Source organism: Telmatherina bonti (genome assembly GCF_933228915.1).
Source record: "Telmatherina bonti genome assembly, chromosome: 2".
NCBI lineage: Eukaryota > Metazoa > Chordata > Actinopteri > Atheriniformes > Telmatherinidae > Telmatherina > Telmatherina bonti.
The window spans coordinates 12,473,573-12,494,963 of NC_136620.1; the positions used below are offsets into that span (position 1 = coordinate 12,473,573).

Below are 21,391 nucleotides of genomic sequence, written 5' to 3' on the forward strand. Positions count from 1 at the left end.
TTGGAATGTGGTCTGACCAGTATGCTAATAATGTGACAGCCTCTTGCTGTGAGTTGAATGCAAATTGTCAGAGCAGCACAAAGGAAATGAAGAAACAAAAGGAAGAACTAGGTTTTACAGCAACTGAAACTAACTTTGTTGCTTCTGACTCCAATCTACTTCTTGACCGTTTGAATGTTCCTGTTTTTTTTGTAAATATTTTGCATTGCTTAGAATGGATCGCCACATATTTATCTTTTTTTGTTGAATTCAATTTAGTAAGAGACATGAAAGTAAGAAAATTAAAAACATACAAAATAGAAACTGTGCTTATTTTGAATGGTTTATTCATATTTTTGAAACAACATTGCAGAAAACACAAATAATATCACACATATTTAGTGTGTGTGTGTTTGACATCACACAACTTATTCAAAACTGTCCTTGGTCTGAGCAGACCTGGCATTGCCATGGCACTTCTATGTTGCTCTTGCCACATGTAAACTTGTAGCAATGAACACATCGTTCGGTAGCAGGGTTCTTTTTGCAGGACCTGCCACTTCTTTCTTTTGCCGAGTTCATCTGGTGCGGCGGCCTGTTTGCGAAGACAGTTTTCCTTTTCAATCTTCTTCACTGTCACATGAGACTCATCCAACTCACTGGCAAGCCACATCAGAAAATTCCTTCCTGTGCAGCCTTGATGTAGAGCATGGGCGTTCAGGGCTGCCATGTCAACCATGTTACAGAAGACAGCGACCGGCCATCTTCTTGTTCCTGCCCGTACGCTGTATTCCCGCACCATGTGCTCCATGGTATCCACATCGCATTTTGTTAAGTTGTACTGGTTGATGGTGTTTGGCTTTCTTTTGCGGCTGTCCTCAGTCTGAATGACACCGTGCATACTGCTCATAACGTGCACAGTCTTCTTCCGGCTGGCTGCAAACACTGCCATTGTGGCATCAGTCGTTGAAAAGACCTGAGTGCTGAACTCACTGCAGTTTCTCTCTCGAGCTGAAGGGGAATTTCTCTGCGAATCTTGTTGAGTGTTCCAATAATGGTGGTTTTCCGGCTGAGCAGCTTCTTTGCGAGTGAAATTGATGTGAACACGTTCTGCCCTGGTCCAGACATGGTTCCATCAGCTTCATTACCACACTCTCAGTCTCTCCTCTTTGGGACGACTGGGGTCTTTGCCGACATATTGAAAGACATTGCAGATATAGTTTGATTTCAGGTCGCAAGCCACCCAAAATTTGATCCCAAACTTGTCTGGTTTCGTAGCAATATATTGCAGAAAAGGGTTACATGTCTCTGATGGGTAAAGCTGTTAATCAATTGTGATGTGCCAACCAGCGGCCTTATTTATCAAACTATGCGTAGCAACGCTGACTATAGGTGGCGTACGTACGGAAAACAGGAAATGCGGTGCAAAAAAACTTCACGATTTACAAAGCGGTGCGCACGCACGTCCCACGCCTGTTTCGCTTTATAAATCAGGATCAACACTAAATGTTGCACACATAAGGGAGCATGTTGTCACGCCCACATGTTGGCTATAAAAGGTCAGGTGAACATCCTGATAAATATTAATCCATCTCATTTCCACAACGGTTCTGCAGGGAAAAAGCAAAAAAAAAAGAGGAATTTTCTGGAAAATGAGGAAGAAATTCAAATAGATAATGTTGTAACATGTAAAAGTATTTTATCTGGTGGAGACGGGATGGACATCACCACCAGAAAGACAGATGAATGTCAGCAGGGGAAAATGAACGAGTCCAGAGATACGCTGGAACAAAATGCTCCAGATGATGCTGAAATTGGTTCATTCCTTTGTTTCATATTATAAAATGAACGTACATAAATGAGACGACATTTCTTTGGTTTTATTTTCTGCCTTTGGTGTCACCATTCCCCGTTTCTTCAGATGTTGTGCGTACGCCAGGGTCAGACTTGGCATGGAGGTAGGGATGTTTTACTGCCAAGTCGCGTTTTGATAAATCCCAAAAGTTGACTATAATTGGTGTACGCCGGGTTTTGAGCGTGCGAAAGCTTCGTAAATGAGGCCCCAGGTCTGTAGAATGTGACACAGTTCTTTGCTGAAAACCTGTCTGTCTGCACTCGCTCAGGCCGGATGTTCTGCCTATCAAAGCGAAGGTGTCGCATGATTTCTTTGAAGCGGTCTCTAGTCATTGTTGCCATGATCCGTTTGTTTCCATACATCTCAGACCAGTTGTCAGACAATGATGGAACCTTTGTCACCCCTCGCCAGATGATGACTGCAATGAAAGCCATCAATTCTGGAACGGACATAAACCAATCCGCAGTCTCTGCCTCCCTTGCATGCTCAGTCTGGTGAGTAAGAAAATAGAGAAATGTTTGAAGGTAAGTTTTGATCCTTTTTCTGGCTTCATGTGTAGGCTCTCCCTCTGCGGCGTAAGGTTCAATAGGAGTGAAATCCATGCCATCTTTTGGAGCCTCTGTTACCGTGGTATCCAGCCGAGGAGTCTTTTTCAGGGGAGGGGGAGCATCTTCCTTCGAAGACTGCTCTGAGTCAGATTCTGCTTGAAGGTCGATGTCATCTGCTTTAGAGTCAAAAAGGCTTGTTTCACCCAGAACCATTTGCAAAGCCTGCTCAGTGGTGAATCTTTGGATAACAATAGTGACTAATCAGCGACCACATTCCAAGGCAAGACTTCCCAAAACTTCAGTCCTGCCATTAGTTGCACATTCAAATCACAATAGGGGCTCCTCAGCCACCACATTCCAAGGCAGGGGATCAAATGACCCCTTCTCAGTCCCCAAAGAGAGTACCAAAAACTTCAGTCCTGCTAGTATTAAGAACTCCCGTGTTTTCTTCATCTATTTATACTTTTATTTAACCAGTGTTTGTCTTCAATGTGACCTAATTTCATTAAATGAACACTACGTTACACAATGCAAACTGGCCGTCGTTTACATCAGCTTGACCAGAACCGGAGTTGGAGGGCTTTCCTCCAGGGGAGCTAAACGGCGGGTTTATCTGCAAACTGCTGGACAGCGCCGCCACAGCCAGCATCTTCTGCAGTGGATGATGAGCACCCAGCAGCTCTAAAGATGGACATGCAGCACAATGTGTAGATCATCTTTTGTCCAGGTGGATGTATTCCTTCATCACGTTTTAAGTTTATTGATAGTTTGGCCTGGTGTTTGGGATCCTTTGTTTGTTCTAGCTATATTTAGTATGTAGTTCAGCCAGCCAGCATGTAGGTCTGGTAGTTAATGTGCTCACTTACGATGTAGCTGTTCACAAAGAAAACAGCCGAGAAGCAATTTTTCAGGCACTGCTGGTGTGCAAGCGCAACGACATCCTGTACCAGATGTGAAAGCAAAGTTTGGATTATTTCCTTTGTTAAAAGGACATCCTCAGATCCTGTTCATCTGCTGAAAATCATTTATTTAGACCTGATACTTTTTATTCTGTCCTCCACTTGTCCAGTTTAATCTCATTTTTAAGGACACAAAGCCCATTCGCTGAGATATGTCAAGTTTTTAGCTAAAAGCTCTTCAGGAATCACCTTGTAGCTGCAAAAATCTTATTTTCTGTCTAACTGTGATACTTTTCTTGTTTTTGTAGAAAACCTGAAGAAATGTGAACAAATGACGCCTTTGCAACTGACTGCTCAAAGAGTCTCAACAAGCTGCAAGACTTCTGATTCAATGAAACACAAGAACTCATTTGACTCCTGTACTAACGTCACTGCTTTTCAGATTTCATTCCACAATTTTGTCTTTGCCTTCAGATCTCAACATGGCCATGTATAATGTCACTTATTTTCTTCAGCCGTAGACTTACTGTCTCAGCCTGAAGTCATTTAATCACAGACTCTTTGGACTCATTTCAGCACTGGAGGAGACTCAGCTCTCCGAGCCGAAGCATGCAGACTGTAGAGCGCTCTGCTATTACCTCTATATCATCTGCACTCTGTAGATACTTATTAAAAAGCAGCAAAATACATTTTTAATCTAAGAAACTTTTGGTGCTGTTGTAAAACCAAAACGTAAAATGATCATATTGTTGTGGATTTCATCAAATTCAGTTTTTGTGAAGCACTTCTGTGTGATGTTTGTCTATGAAAGGTGCAACATAAATAAACTTTATTGACTTCTTTTAAAGATACAAGTTTAAAAAAAAAGTTATTTGCTTTGTTTTCAGGTGTGTCAAAAAGGTGGCTGATCCCTTGAGTTGGGTACTTTTTTTTTAATGACTTATAGGTCAGTTTGAGAGTTTAAAAAGAGAAAACTAGAAAGAAAGAATGAAAATATCCCTGAAAACGAGTGGAAAAAGTCGCCAATGCCCAAAGGAAAACTGTGAAAGACCCTCATAAAGTTTAGAGAACTTGTGCAAAAGACGCCGTTGACGAAAGATTATAAGGAAATCTCACATCTTGGAAGATAACTATAAAGAAATGAGGGATTGATTTAGACTTTTCACACAGTTCTTTGAATTACATCTTCATCGGATGATTTGGGGGGAAAAATACGTTTGAGAATTATTTACGTTTCCTAAAACATACAACGTTGAGGCGTGACGTTCTAAAAGACGTGATGGTAGAAATTAGGAGACAAAAGCTGGAATTTTAATGAATAATCTTATCGTAGTGGTCTGAACGACCTTCCTGTAAATGCAGTTGCTGATGTTGTAACTTGATTTTGTAACGTTGTTTAGAAGTTCACCGGACCACTCAGTCCTCATGATGCATGTGATGTAAGAGAACTTTATATTTACACTGGAAGTGAATGTGTGTGCATGTTTTACAGAACATAACAAGACTGATGGGAATATTTCAGGTATTTATAGTCCATGTCACCTCTGCAGCCATTCTCAGTATGTTGTTTTCTTCTGCAACATCTATGTGAACATGACCCTAATCTTCAGCTTAAGAGGCAGAAAAGGTTCAATACTTGTTTTAATATTTATCCAGTAGATCTGTATATGACCTTAATGAGTCCTCTGTCCTTTAGATGTTTTCCCCTCTCTGTGGGAAAATTCCAACCCCACATTTTACTTTAATGTACTACTCAAGAAAACTACAAAAGCCTCTGGAAATGGGATAAGATTCGCTTTAAATAGGAAAGAAATCATTGCTGGTTTTCTTCAAAAGCGAACTAACGCTGCTTCTGTCAGGAAAAAAATAAACATGATTGTAAAAAAAAAAAAAAAAGAAAAAGAAAAGAAAAATCAACAAGGACTTTGTGTTGTCAAAAACCCAGAGAAATAGCATGTGAAATATGAGCCCGAATCAGAATCAGAAGCCACAATTAATAACAAAGTTGGATCTGTTTCACGAGGCTGGTCTGTGGTGACAATTAAAGACCCCCCCCCCTCACTCTCAAGGCCAAATGCTGCTCATCCCTTCTTAAGCCTGTTCCATCCTCCACGAGAAGCGAGAACTTTTTTCTTGTTCTCGAGGCTCCGAGAAGAAAATGACGTCATTTTGTTCTCGCGGACGTGTTTGAGGACAGTTCTTGACACACCGGGCTGCAGAACCTTTTTCTTGCGGGGCTGTGAGAAGTATCGTGTGATTGGTCGGACATTGGAGGTGGGCGTGGTTAACACGGAGAAAGCATGAAGTGGAGTTGCTGCTTCCGTGTGTTTGCTGTTGCCGGCAAAACGGATTGTTTTGATAAAACAGCTGATCGAGGTGGTGAGAAAGTACGAACATTTTTACATGTGGCAATAAAACACAGCCGCGTGCACGACCCGCCCTGCCGTGGACGAAGTTGCTCATTATATATGAAACTAGAAACTCGGAGAGTGGAAACCTCCGCCATGCTCAATGTTTAAGAATCCTTTTAAAACATTCCTGGATCCAAACGGTGATCCTGATCACCACCAGAATTTAATCAGTTCTTCATTTTTACATTTGCAACAACTCTTGAAATATTTATAAAATCCCTCCGTAACCTTTTAAGTTATCTTAAGCAAAAAGACGCCGGAGAAAAAACCTCCTCGGCGGAGGTAACAACCGGGTTCATTGCACATAAAGCAGACATCGCCCCCCCACAGTGATCCCTCCCTGCTGCAGACCTGCTTCTCGTGGAGTAGGTATGGACTGCCGAACAAGACGTTTCTTATTGTTCTTGCAGCCTCGAGAACAAGAACTCAGTTCTTGCGTCTCGTGTAGTATGTAACAGGCTTCACCATTTACACCTCACCTGCTCCGCCTCTGAAGACAGACGCTGTCTAACTTGATTAGGTCAACATGATAAACGTGTCAACAACCTGGACACAGAGTCAACAAGGTAAACAAACAGCTCTGAACATGCCACCGAGGCAGAGAACAGAGGGAGACTGATTGATTGGCGACTGATCGATAAGACAGAGGAGCCTGCGTAGGGGGTTTGGTATCAGTGTGACTTGTGCATGTCAGCATTTTAGGCTTGTTGTGATGAATCTTGACAGGAGTTACTGTATGCGCTTCTACATGCCCACAACAATCTGATCTGGGCTTGTTTTTTCCTGGAAGAAATCTCAACGCTTCACTCTGACAACAGCAAAAAGGGAAAAAAAAAAAAAAAATCACTGCTTTAAATGTTATTTCTGAATCCTTCAACAATGAAAAGAGAAACATCACGAGGTGTCTCCACAAATCACTAAACGTTTCAAACTATACTTAAGGGCAATGTAGAGTGACCAATTAACCTATCATGCATGTCTTTGGATGGTGGGAGGAAGCCGGAGTACCCGGAGAGAACCCACGCCGGAGTACCCGGAGAGAACCCACGCATACACGGGGAGAACATGCAAACTCCACACAGAAAGGCCACTGACCAAACCAGCCAAGGATTGAACCAGCGACCTTCTTGCTGTGAGGCCACAGTGCTAACCACTGCGCCACCGTGCAGCCCCTGGCTCACATCTTAAAACTGTAAATTTGATCAAATTCAGAGCATTTACAAGTTGAACAAATCATCATCTGACTGTTTAAATCTATATTCCTAAATCATTAAAACTAATCACAATTGAGGAAATGCACTGGGTTTCTTTCAGCTGGTTAAAACTCTTCTCGGACACATTTTATCTCTCTGTACGCATCACCTGATTGGCTGAAAGTTGAGGCCAAAATGGGAAATAACAACTGATGACACCACAAAGAGGACAATGTGGTAAAACAATACTTAGCAATGCAGAAACATTATGTAAAACTTGGTTTTACTCCATCACAAAGCAGATCATCAGCTTCCTACAGTTTTCCACACCAGAGCAGATCAGATTGTCCCACAGTGTGTGGCAAAATGCTAAAACACTGGACGCACTTCTGTAGCGCTTGTCACAAACTCTGCAGGAAGTAAGAAGTTTGTTGTTGTTGTTCCAGAACATCATAGCCTTATTTTGTTCTAATATTTCTGTTTGGGAGTTGGTGAGACATGTTCTTGGGACATCAGCAAAGCAGAACATGATTCTGATGACTGGTGGATCATGTGATTGATTGGTATTTTAAGGTGGACATGGTTAACGCTGAAAAGTGTGAAGCGGAAAGTTGTCACTTCCATATTTCTGCTGGTGTAAAATAGTTGAACAAGGCTGAACAGATAGTTTTATTGAACAGCTAACGGAGGTATTTATACAGGCTATGAAAGTGGTCAGTCAGATAAAAAAATACCACGTCATTACCAAAGTTTGTTATTAAAAGTCATATTGGGGCAAAGAAAAGTAAAAAAGTGTATTATTTTTCTTTCTAATCAAACTGAGAATATTTGTCGTTTGAATCCCATATTTGTGGCAAGCACATAAATGGTTCCACAGTTTCTCCTCCAGTCCAACAGGTGGCGATAAAGCACCGTCAGGAAGATTTGTCAACCATCTAATTAAAACGCAGTAACGATTCTGTGTGCCCAAAGCGGAGAGCAGTAAAAAATTAAGCCTATGCGGTGTAAAAAGTTGCAGTCTCCCCCTCATCCACTAGGGGCTCCAATAGAGCAAATCCCCATAGACCTTTAAAAGGTCAACTTCACAGCAGAAATAAACATGTTTACAGCTACAAAAAAAAAGTTTCGGTTTATTAGGTCAGGTTTACCTTCATGTCAACTGTGGGGGGAGTGAATTTTTTTTTTTTACTTTTAAACTCCTCTGTTTAAAAGTAATTTAATCTCAAAATTTGGTAGATTGACAGGTACATGTTATCCCTCTTCAAGGGGGAGGAATGTAGAACAACCGCGGTTTTTAGTAGGTTAATGGTGTGATTTAGCTTTATCCCGCTTACTTCCGTCAGCTGGTTAGCTCCTGTTAGCTCCTGTTAGCTCCAGGTTAGCTCAGTTAGCTCTTAGCTACAGGCTTGTTGGAATTTGCGAGATGTCAATCATCCACCCCACGCTCACAGCCCTTCTCTTAACTCAACCTCTTTGCCTGGTTTTGTATTTTCTGTGTGACGCTGTACAGATGGCGATGTTAGCAACCGCCCAATGAGCTTCAACTCAGTTCTTAAGAAACCTACACATGATGTCATAGAGGCTCGATCTATCTCTTATATATGGTGTGCTCTTTTACTGCTTCAGTAATGAATTACAGAGGTTTGGATAATAGCATCTCCTTGCAGAATCTCTCCTCAGAACAAGCATTCATGCTATACTCCTGATGTGCAGCAGCAGGTGTTATGAAAGAGATATGATCTTGTACAGTCACAAAGTTCAGGCAGAAAGCACATGGCCAGCGAGGCTCCATGGATCCTAGCAGATTAGTGTGGATAATTACATTTACATCACATACACCTCTTGCGCAAGCAGACACAGAAACCATGAATTAGCTACATTAGGAGCCTCCCATACTGGAAAAAGATTTAAAAAAAAAAAAAAACTAAAATCATCATCTCAGACTTGGATTACAATCCAACTAAAGCTAAAAATAGACTTATACTATTTGGGTGAAGCTGCATCTGAACATCTTTAACATTTTGCAGAACAACGTTGGCCATTGTTGACACGAAAACGTTAAAAGAGTTAATTTTCCATTTACAGACAGATTAAAAAGTAACTTAAGTATCAGAAAGAAATCTGTAGAGTGCACTTTACATACAGGGAGAAAATCAAAAACAGCGAAAGCGAGTTGGCAGGGGACGCAGCTGGTGGCAGCCAGAGAACCATCTGTTCATCACTCTATTAGTTTACACACACACCCACACCCACACACCCACTCTCCCCTCTTCAGTCACGCTCACATACTCGCTCACACTGGCATAATGCACCCGCGGTTTGCTTCTGTTACCACTGTTTTACAGCTTATCTTTCTTTTCCTGTGTTTCTGACACTTGATGCACAGCGAGGCAACCTTCCACCGTCTCACAGCAGCGTCTCAACAGCTCCAACAAATCGCTGGATGTGGTTAAATCCCTGTTTGGGGATGTAGCGTTCCATCACAACTCACCATGAGGGCAGAGAGATTCACACTCTTTACATATGGCTTGTGACAATGTGTCTCTAGCACCCAGAGATTTTACCAGCCGGCTGACCCATCAAGAAACTCTTAATTTAGAATCTATCGTCACTCACCGTACATCTTTCCTTCATCTGACAGTATAATCTTCCTCCTCCCACAGGGTGGATAGATGGCTAGGGCTTCCTGGAAGCTCTGCTCGATGTCCGGGCTCCAGACCCCCTCAGGATCCCCATCCATGGTCTTGTCCCCCCCTGAATCACTCAGTCTGTCCATGTCCTCCCCTGGACTCTCACTGCCGCTCCAGCTACTACGCTCCATGCCTGCAGCTAACGTTAACTAGCAGACGTAAAGTCAGCACTAACAATGATGCTATTAAAACTAATGTAAACTCACACCTTAATTAAAAAATAATACCAATATTTCACTCCCAGTAGGAACAGGCAGTGGTGGAGACCAAAACAAAAGCTAAAGCTAGCTTCGCTAATGGAGGCTCCAAATGGTAACCATCAGTGTTGAGGATCCAGCGTCAGACCGCAGGAAGCCTGCAGAGGAAAAAGAAGAAAAACAAAAACACTAAGTTTGACATCATAATGGTGGCAACATCCTAATCATACTTAAGCAAGCATTTTTTTGTTGGAAATATCTGTGGCTTTAGTGCTCGCTACAGAAGATTCATGAGGGTAAAGGGGCATTCTGGACATTAATGAATGTAATAAAGCATCATTTTATATGTGGCAAATACTCAGTTATGTGTTGTGTTAACAAACATTATAGGATAGAAATGCACCAAATCTGAGGTAGCGGACAGCACAAGGTTCCAGTTTTCTTTATTTGCATCGATGTGAAAGTTGTGCAACTTATTTGGATGTGTGTGTGTGTGTGTGTGTGTGTGTGTGGTTTAGACAGAAGAGACTAACCAATTCACATCTGAACAATCGGAGGAGTGATTGTTCTCAGTGGGAAAATTTTTTTTTTTACTGAAGTTAGCTGCAGATGTTAGCATTAGCATGCTCCATCAGCTCCATGGCTGCTGGCTTCAGTGTTGACTGATGTGTTTTACACAACGTCTGTACAGATGAACCATTTAACAAGCTTGTGTATATTTGTCAATTGTAAACTTACAGTTGCTACTCACTATGTGACTTATTATGTAGTAGGGGTATGTAGTCGTAGGGACAATATGCTTAAGACCTCACAATTCACAAGTTTTCACAATTCTTCGATATTGCTGATTTTTGTAGACTAAATACAAAATCGTAATTTTTCTTAATTTTAACTAGGAAAAAACAACAGAGTAGCCAGACCATCATTCTGCTGCTGTAATGGCCAAGAAGACCAGTAAATGATTAATAAAAACAATAAAAATGACGGAAATTTTATGAAAAAAAATTGTTGTTTTTTTTTTTTAAACAAAAACATAGATTTTAAAATTATAAAGCAAAAAAAAAAAAAAAAAAAAATTCCACGTATTTGATTTTTCCGATTCGATTTCCCACCCCTGCTGTGTAGGATGCCTGCATAAAAACATGTGACATGCAATAATTCTCAATGAAAAAACAAATTAGGAAATTTTCTTGATTATATGGTGCCAACTTAAAGTGTGGTAACGAGAGATTCCACTTCTGCAGCGCGCTGGTGAGGTATCAAACATGCAATAAGAGTGTCCGCATGGATACACCCCCCCATAACTGAGTCGAGTTCCCAATCAGACTGAGTCTAGCAGACTATCCTGATGTGAATGCAGCCCTCATTAATCCCTTCAGATCTGTAAGAAAATGGAGAAACGTTTATGTACATATTCCTGGTATCTGAGGACATCTGGAACCCTCAAGAAATATATTCCCAGTGGAAAATAGTTAAAAGTGTTATAATGTCCATGTAACCTGCAGTAAAACAGAGAAAACATGCTACATTTCTATCCTCACCTATCTTTTCTTTATTTAATTTCCATGCTAACGGTGATTCCATTTGCACAGATGGTATTGATGACTTTTGAGCAACAAAATCAGTTTTTACACATAAAGTTTGCAATAAAATACATTTGTTTTGTGAACACAAGGGTTTAAATTCTCCAGGATCGTTGAGCAACAGTTGAAAATAAACTCTGTAGTCCAGTTTAATTATTGGTTACTAATAGCAGATGAGAATATGTGCAGTTTTTTCAGCCTACATGTGGGCCGACTGGGCTAAAATGCTTTGCAACTTTAACCACTTATTATTGGATTGAAGTATCAATTAATGATATCAATGATAAGTTTTCAGTACATTTTCCATTTTTACAACATGAACCAATGTACTTTTGTGTTTTTGTTGCTTTGATGACTTTTAGTATATGGAAAAAGAGCACTGTTATATTTTTCATGTTTCACATTGTGTTGTTGTATTGATGTAAATAATAATAAACATTTTAAAAACAAAACGTATTATACTCAAGGAAAATAAATCAGTGCTGAGATAATATTATTTTACAATTTAAAATTGAGCTCAATTTTATTTCTTTCTTTCATATATAGTGTATACTTTTCAACAAATTTGTCAGAAATTAAACTTGTATTGTACATTCTTGTGGAAAGGATTTACTATTATCGACCAGCTGCTCTGTTAGCTTTAATAAACTATTTTGTTCAACTTCTGAATTTATTCTTGAGTTGTACAGATAAAGTCACCAGAAAAATTAATTTAATTGAAAAAAAAAAAAAAAAAAAAACCTAGAAAGCAGCTTTTACTTATTTACCTTGGTCTGTCTGCAACCTGTTCTGTCATTTATGCCAATTCTGGCTCTGAATTTTAACCAAAATATATTTTAATACGGCTTTAAGTCATGGGCAACATGTCTTTAGCCTGTATCCCAGCTGTTAGAGAACAATTACTGCTTCTTTTCATGAAAGAAATTGCGTATTTTGTTAAAATCGCTGTGGTTCGTTGAATCCGCATGCACTTAAGTGGAGTGAGTGAATGAGGGACAGACTACTACCATACACCAGTACCAGCAGATTTAGGAGGAGAAAAGAGAAACTGGTGGGGCTTGCCAGCTGCCCACAGTTCTTCTAAAATCCCCCATGGTAAACAGCAGGGTTGGCGCAGTCGCTTCCACACTCACACATGAACATATGCACACACTCGCCTAACAACACACACAATTACAGTGCCAGCCCCTTGGGCGAACACATGTCATTTTGTCTGGTCTTCTAGTGTTCACACTTCCCATGCACTGTCCCTGGTTGCAGCCTGAACAAGCCTGCAGTGTGAAACTAGTGTGTGTGTGTGTGTGTGTGTGTGCTCAGCCCAGCTAATTTTAACACAATTACACTTGACAGTATGCATGCATGCAAGTGAAGCATGTAAAGCAGCAAGCAGCATTTTGGACACATTTTAACCCTGTCTGCACACAAGAGCTCAGCTTTTAACACCTGAGGGAAAACACTGCAAGTCTGCACAGAAACATCCGCTGCCTAAGACTCACAGCCTTGAGTAATGAGGGGGATCTACTGCTTTTACCACAGTCTGTCCTCTGGTGCTTTCTCCATGCTTGTTCTATTCACCCTCATATCCGTTTCCTCTCTGGCTTCCCCACCCTTGCCGTCTTCCCCGCTTCCCTCCTGACCCTCTGCAGCCCATTTCCATTCAAACAAGGATTCATTCATCCAGCAGGCTGCATGGTTTGAGCAACAGCCGTGTTGTTTCCTTTAGAGTTTGTGTACATTTGTGGAAATTCAGCTGTTTTGTGTTAAAGTCAAGTATCCCTCCTCACAAGTAGTAAATGCTTTTTCTTATCTTAAAAAAAGACTGAATCATCCAACCTTCAAAAACAGCGTAACCCAACTGTGTGACATCTGGCCGGATGTTCTCAACCTTTAAAGACTAACAAAATGATATTAAAAAACATCCACTGCTTTACTTAATCTTTAAAAGGACGATGACAGAGTTCCAAAACACCTTCATTTTTCCCATGTCAATCTGTCTTTTTAAGTCTCTTGTGAGAAGACTGACTTGGCTAATGTTTCCAGTAAAGACTTAGAAGGATATTTTTATGTACAGACAATTATATAACTGAGGCATCAGACTGTCTTCCTTCCTATAACTAACCAAGTTTCTTTTTGCTTTTTCTCAGATATACAAGGTCCATCTAACGGTTTCTTTACCTGCTTATTCCACTGGCAGACGATGTGGGACTGGGACCTCTCTGAGTTACAATACAAGAGGCACATAGTTACAGGTTACCGGTCCATCACAGGACCAACGCAGAAAGAAAAACAACCACTGATGCTTAAGAAGGTTTTATAGCAGCATCACCACCATGTGGTTCACGTAGGCCCATAAAGGCTTGATGCAGATGTCTTCCAGACCAATTTCCACCCCTGCTTGCACCACGGTTACGCAGAAGTACTTCCTGGTGATTGGTCGGTTTGAGATTATGTGTTTCCAAATTTCTGGAGCTTCTCGTTGAGTTTGTGCCGTAAGCATTGAAGAGAAACTGCAACACGGCATCATCGCCCTACGCAAGAGCGTATTTCATTGGCATCCAGTGCATCAGCACTAGCCCACTCAAATGCCATGCGAGTATAAATCGGGATTTATTCCTTTGAGAATTTATAGTGACCGATTAACCTAATGTGTGTCTTTGTATTGTGGTCGGAGACTGGAGTATTAGTTCTATTTATAAAGAGAAGCTCAGCTACTGACATGGACAAACAAATTCTGTCACTTGTCTTCAGTGGGACAACTTGTTCATAATAAAGTTTAGAAATCAGATACATTTCCAAAACTGCACCAGGTCTTTGGGGTTTCCTGAACAACTAAATCAAAACGAATCATTGCATGTCCCAACTACAACACGAGATATCATAGAAATGTCTCTTTGCAGACTGTCTCTGCACAAAACCAGACTAGAGCTGCAGTATGTGCAGCTTGAAGGATGACTATTTCCATGAAAACTAAATTTTAACATCTACATTATTACAGATGAGAAGAGATAATTCTCAGGTGATCCATGGATCTATGAAGATCATGTGAGTCTTTAAAATGGTGCAGTTTAATTCATGATTTGTTGGGTTTTGCTGCATTTCTCTCTGTCAACTATGATTCCAATTTGCACAAGCTTGGCATTACCAAAAGCATACTGGTTAATCAAAGCGTTGTTCGGGCCCTGCAGTATTATGAGAGAAGTTTGGGTTTGTACAGTGATGACGTCTTTGTAGTGTGAATTGTTTTATTTGATTTTTTAAAATATTGTTGAAAAAAGTTTTTTTGATAACTCATCCATTTATAACCCATTTCATCTCAAAATTTGGCACTTAGGGGCGTTTCCTTCTGACTGACAGGTACTTGATATCCCGCTGCAAGAATGCAGAGCGTACCACAACAAGTTTTAGCTGGCTAACAGCATCATTTAGCTTTAGCCAACCTACCTCCTCTAGCTGGTGAGTTCACATTGGCTCTGTGTTAGTTTGGATAGCTGTTAGATACAGGCAGGTCAGCGTTCAATAGATGTCAATCATCCACCCCCACGCTCACAGCCCCCCTATCAGCTCCACCTTTTTGCCCATTTCTGTATCTTCCAGGACACTTGGCATTCATTGGACGGTGGGGTGGGGTACCACCCAATGAGCTTCAGTTAAGCTCTTCAGAAACCTACACGTGAGTAACGGAGACTTAGTCCATCTTTTTATACAGTCTATGAGTTTAATCCAAAAGAAGGCAAAACTGTGACTTATTTAAGTCAAGTCTTTGCAAGTGACTTTGACTCAGATCGGCTATAAAAGCTACTTTAGCCTGGGGGTAGCCTTAAGCCCCATCTCTGAAAGTAGTCCTACCGAAGGTAAAAACTGTTTGGTAACAGTCAGCTGCTGGTGAGACATTATGAAGTGTTCAAAAAAGGCTTTTTCTGTGCTTTTTGTCCTTTCTAAATCCAAAAACACCCAACAATGTCTGTAGAGTGTAGTGAGCTCTTTTCCCCAGGACCTTGGCTCAGGAGGGAAGTTTCCATCATAATCAATGACAGCATGAAAGCACTGTGGTTTTAAGCTCATCTTTTAAGGATCCCCTCATAAAAAGATAAAGATCTGAAGTAATGAAGTCCATCGTCTTTATCCGAAAATGTCTGTATTTAACCGTAGATCTATTCAGATAAGCATTCAATATCTAAAGGCCCAGTGTAAGCCAATAACAATGGGCTTTAGATTTCCATGGCTACATTTCTATATCTTTTGAGTATCTAAAAATACTCAGAAGACCCTTTAAAAAAATCTGTACAACAGCCTCCAAACATCACGAAGGAAACTGCAGATGCAGCAAACAGTCCTATGCTTTATACTTTTCTCAGCTTTGGTCTGTTCTAAAACCCAATTAAATTGATCAGAGGGCCCAATGCTGTCTGTAGAGTCTAGTGAGCTCTTTTTCTCAAAGACCTTGGCTCAGGAGTTAAGTTTCCATAAAAATCAATGACAGCATTAAAAGCATTGTGGCATTCAGCTCATCTTTTAAGGAACCACTCATAAAAAAGAGGATCTTAAGTCAATACCTTTAAGACTTAAAGTCTTTCATCGTTATCCGAAAATGTCTGTATTTAACTGTAGACCTATTCAGATAAACATTCAACGGCCCACCATTAAGGCATTAACAATGGACTTTAGATTTCCATAGCTACAAAAAGTCCCTTTTTCCAAAAACCATGGAAACTGCCATATAGTACATCATTACTGCTGCTACTACAACTATATGTGGGTTATCGAGCTTTTACTACATGTTGGAGGTCATCCTGTGTGTCATTTATAAAAGAAAGCAATATTGAGTTTTCAGTGTCCTTGCAAAGGTGAATATTTCTACTCCTCAAGGGATGAACCCAGAAATTTAACATAAATAAAAACAAATAAGCTGATAGAAAATTAAACAAGTTTTTTTTTTTTTTTTTTTTTTTTTTTCTAAATGTGAATCAAAGTCAGTTCACACCTCCATGAACTAATCAATTCAAACTTTCTAAGCTGATAAGATTTACGTAAAGGAAGCATAAATGAGCATTTAGATGAAAAGTGTCACTTAAAAAAAAGAAGATTGAACTTATTGCTTACAGGCGAGGACTGGGTTGAAACTATGATTAGCATTTATAATATGGAGAAACTGACTTTCTCACTCAGACTAGAATTGAAGAAACTCGAAACATTTGGGGAGGATGGTGACAATATGAAGAACAACTACGAAAGGAGTTGGTAAAGGATTCGTTTTAGTAATATACAAACAATGGCTACGGTTGCATGGTGTTTTTTCATTCGGAATTTATAATTCAGAATTAAATCATTCAGAATTAACGTATTGTCCTACGAGTTGACATGAAAATAATAATTATGAATAAACGTTTACGTGAAACAAGTCCTTACTTAATTCCTCTGTAGAGCGACAGGTGGCGAAGGGTTCTGATTGGACAGAGGGTGCATGTGACGTATGATGTATACCGAAAATAAATAAAATTCACTCCCTGCTTCTCGTCTTTTCAGTCATAACTTGTAAAAACTACATAATAAGCACCAGTTTCGCCTCTATTTTTATTATAAATGTGAAGTAGCAGCTCAACACGAGCATACTACTTCACTTTTTGCAGCAGCTGAGAAGGAGAAGAAAGACAGACCACCGAACACGGGAGGTAAAACAACGCGCGTCATCGGGACAGGACAAGGTAACGAGCATGCTCAGAATGACCGGAATTAACTTAGAGCTGAATGAAGCTTTATATGACAGAGGAATTAAATAGTTTGGGATTAAAATGCGAATAAACCAGCCGCTTACATCAGAATTAAGTCTCATTCCTAATAGAAATTTGCATTAGGAATTAAGTGTTTACATGGTCGTTTTTCATCAGTTTAAAGTGGAATTAACTTTTATTATGAATTAAACAGGAATTAAAACTCCCATGTAAACATAGGAAGTGTTTATATTTTTGTATGTCAGATACAATATAGCTTTTCTATGTTTTGAAAACCTCAATAGTGAATTATTAAAAAAAACCAAAAAAAAAAACAAAGTTGAAGTTATGTCTTACTAAAGCACACACTGGCCTTTTAATTGGAGACTTACTAAATAGTCAGACCTTGACTCCTGCTTTAAATCATCATCATTTCTCTTAGCATTCATCCAAATTCTGTTCCTGTTATGAAATGTGACAATCTTAATAACTTATCACTGGCAGAAACATGTGATGAATAATTACTTAAACACATCAAGATAAATTACTATTCTGGCTCCTGCCACATGAGAAATATTAGTCCGCTGATTCTCTTTTGGCTGCTTTTTGTGTTAACTTCTGAAAAGAAAAAACATCCATGTTTTAGCTACTAAATGTCCCACTTGTTTTTCCCCAGCAAGCTGCCAGCCATGTCTGTGCAGTACAGTTTGATTGTAGAGCTTTTTCGTCGCAACAGCTGCCTATTTCAGCCATTAAAGACACTATGAAAGCTGTGGGAGTCTGCCACAACAGTAAAGTACCTCGACAGCCGAACAATGAGCTCCAACTTGCTGTTAAGCTCCATGAAGCTGAAGATTCAGGTAATAACTCTCTTTAGGTTTGTCACTACAAACGATTTTCACACCACATGGACTTTGTGATGGTTTCATTAAGAGGTGTGACAACACAAGAGCTCACAGAGCAGCGTTATTACTGCACTACTTTTCTGAAATTAATATAGGTAGAAAATATTATATACAGCTCAGATCTATTGCTTTGAATATTCTGGCGAGTTGCACGAGTTTACCAGCCTGAAACAGCTGGTTAGCCTTGAAATCCCTCATCTTGTGCCTCTACTTTGTGTTCTTGACTACAGTACACTTAAGAAGAAAAGAGGCTAACAGAAGAACTACAGAGGAGATGTGAGTGTGAGAGGGGCCCAGCAGCAGATGGACGCTGGAGAAAGACATTAGTCACACAACAATCAACTGTGACTACTGGGCGACTCCTCTGCACCCTGGATACCCCCCCCCCCTCCCTCCTCTCTCTGTCACCAGGCAGGCCCAGGCCACTCCAGCCAGGACAGCAGGCTTCATGGTGTCAGTGCCAGCCCTCGGGAGAACACACAGGGCATACAGCCACAATCCTGCAGCTGCCTTGGACTCGCATGTTCCCCCCTCTGTGTCTTTCGTCCTCTTTTTCCTTCTTTCTTACAGCGCTCGCTGGCTTCAACCAGGAAGGAACCAGCTACGTGTTAATGGTTTGAAACCGCCATATGTTCGCAAGCAGGTCTGCTAGGTTGTAATTAAACATAATGCTTTGAATCTGCAAGTTTGTAGTGTGTGCTTTGTCGCTACACAATCTGTTCTCACAGTTTAGCCCTTTCACCCTTTCTATGCTTGTCAACATCATCTGTTTGGTCTGCGTCTAACATTTTACATGCACACTTAATACAAGAGGATTTTCTCAATCCTGAAGGCAAACATTGTTCTACTTTCCAGCCTTATGCCGCGTTTTAAAATATTCTTCCTTGAAGAATATGGCAATATTTCTTGGTTTCTGCTTTTATAATAATTTTATTTTACATCAAGGACCATATCACACAGCCTTCTTCTTTTTTTTTTTTTCACTAAAGTCCAAATGTGAATAAAGCATTCAATATCTGAACAGACTTACGCTTCATTTATCTTCTTATGTTAACAGCCTCCACAGCAGACATTCACAAGGTAAGATCATTCAAGAACACCTCATGTTATTCAAGCTGTCAGAATGTCTTTAAGTTTATGAGTTCAGCTTGAGCTGATGTACTGCCTGTCCCTGAACACCACACCAGGCATAATAGGCACAAATCTAACAAAACACTGTTATCGTATGTCTTTTACAATGCATTTGTATAAAACTGTAGTGACTGAACTTTCTAATGGGAACACTTGCAGCAGCATTAAATAAATTAATTCAAACTTGTCCAATAGTGGCATTAAGCTAAATATTGGAAACTGGAAATTGGAAAAATTGGAAACACTAAATGTATTTTTGATTTTAAAATGATTTGACAAAAGGTGAACATCTACATGACATCCCTGCTTCCATGCTAGTCCCCGGTGCAGTCGGGGTTGTTGTTTCTCAGAGCCTTATTTTAACAAAAATGCAAGAAATTTATCATGATTGTTTTTTTTGTTTGTTTGTTTTTCATTGATCATGATTGTAATCTTTTTTGGTACCACTTCACTAAACACTCAGAAAAAAAACGTGTTTTACCTTGAAAGAACAATAACTTTGCTTTTACCTGTTGATTTCAATTTTGAAAACATTTCATTTTTATTCAAAATTTAAAGAATTTCTAACAATTTATATAACTTTGTAATATTAAACAATGCTGTGTGCATACAGGTTATTTAAAAACATGTCAATTTGCTTAAAAAATTGTGTTTTTTTTCTTTAAACTACAATAAGCAGCATTTCCATTTTCAATATTCCAATGATTTATCGCGCACACACTTACACCAGAGATGGGTTGGATTTAAATATCATTTCTGAGAATTTCCTAATTTTGCTAGGATGTTAGGAGTCACCCTAATAAAAAAGAGCTGTATGCATGAGCCAAACAAAGCAAGTTCAGTCATCTTTAGCGAACTTCACTGTCACCCTTCAACAATGGGTGCATCAGTACTCACATACTGATGCAGAATAACACAGATAAAGTGCTTTGAAATGATAAGTACACAATATTCTAGTGTATTTTGTCCTGCAGGACTTGCTGACTGACTTAAATTGAGATATGCATATTAAGAGCTTGCAGTCAACTGGAACACGATTTAATTGTAGTAGGAAGAAGTACGACTAAACACACAACTGGAGGTCTAAGTCGTCAGTGTGTCTAAGCACAACTGGCCTGTTACAGCTCTAAGAGTTTAAGCAGCCAGCTGCTTTGCAATCTGGTGAAAATGCATCTGTTCGATCTCTTTATCTGCAGGGTGGTGTTCATGTAGGTTTCAGGGACTCCACGTGAAGGCCTTTAGTCAGTGAATAAGTCTTTAGGACTTATTCTGGGGTTTTGCCAATCAGATCATTTAAAACATTGATCTTTCATGTCACGATAAAGTAGCAGTGAAGACGACCGACAGATTTTAAGCCAGGATTAGATGCTATCAAGATTTCTACACAACAAACGGTATTTGGAGAATTTAAAGCTGGGGTAGGTAATGTTGGGGAGCGAGCAAGATGTGAAAGTAGCACCCTGTCGTGGCTCCTCCCCCTCCGGTTTTGCTCCTTGCGTGCCGAGCCAGGTCGGGAAATCCTTCCTGCATTTTCTCAGCCATGTTTGCCTTCTGAGTTTCTTCTTTATTACTTTGTATTTTCATCCTAACACGCTATTTATATGCAGGGTGTGGCTATCAGGTATGTGCTGCGGGAGGGGGAGGAGGGGAGCCGGGAGAAGAAGATTACGAAATATAGAAAAACTTCATTTGGGTCCGAACGTTTGGATTGGTCAGAGTTTTTACACATTTACAGTAAACTGAGGGGTCTAACTATATTTCTTATTGTTCATGATTACAAAATGAATAGACTACTATCAGGACGAGGAACCAGAGTAAAAAAAAATGTCTGAGCGAGATTACCTACTCCAGCTTTAAGCATAAGATTTTTCCCACAAATGGAATCCAGAGGTAAGATACGGATAACGTGACACCAGCAGTGGAGAAATGAAGTCTGCTTTGGAAACAATTAGGAAATTCTGGATTTGGACTTTCGTCCTTTACAGCAACATTTCAATTCATTTCAAAAACATCCAGGTTAAATATAGTTATAGACAGAATCAAATGCTCATTAACCCACCAAATGTTGGTTCTATAAATGAAAACGTACTTCCCACTCTGCCTGGGGATGAATTAATGATGTTTCTTTGCGAGGAACAAGAGGAACCGACTCCCATCGGAACGAATCAAACCACCAGCTGCTGGTGCTAAACTCTCCTCATGGGCAGAGGCGGGACTTTGTCTTGATGGATACACCATGGGCTCAATCAAGTGCGAGGACAGACTGGAATCAACCATTAAGTGAAAGAAGGA

The 21,391-nt window shown here is 40.0% G+C and overlaps 1 protein-coding gene across 1 annotated transcript in view; it reads right to left on the reverse strand.

Moving 5' to 3' along the window:
• The window catches only part of tead1a (TEA domain family member 1a), a gene marked incomplete at its 5' end in the record, with an annotated part of 32,758 nt that extends 23,052 nt beyond the window's left edge, over positions 1-9,706 (reverse strand). The window contains one exon of the mRNA XM_079247023.1: positions 9,502-9,706. Coding sequence (XP_079103149.1) covers positions 9,502-9,706 — 205 coding nt within the window. The remainder of the gene's footprint in view (positions 1-9,501) is intronic.
• Between the last annotated feature and the right edge of the window lie 11,685 nt (positions 9,707-21,391).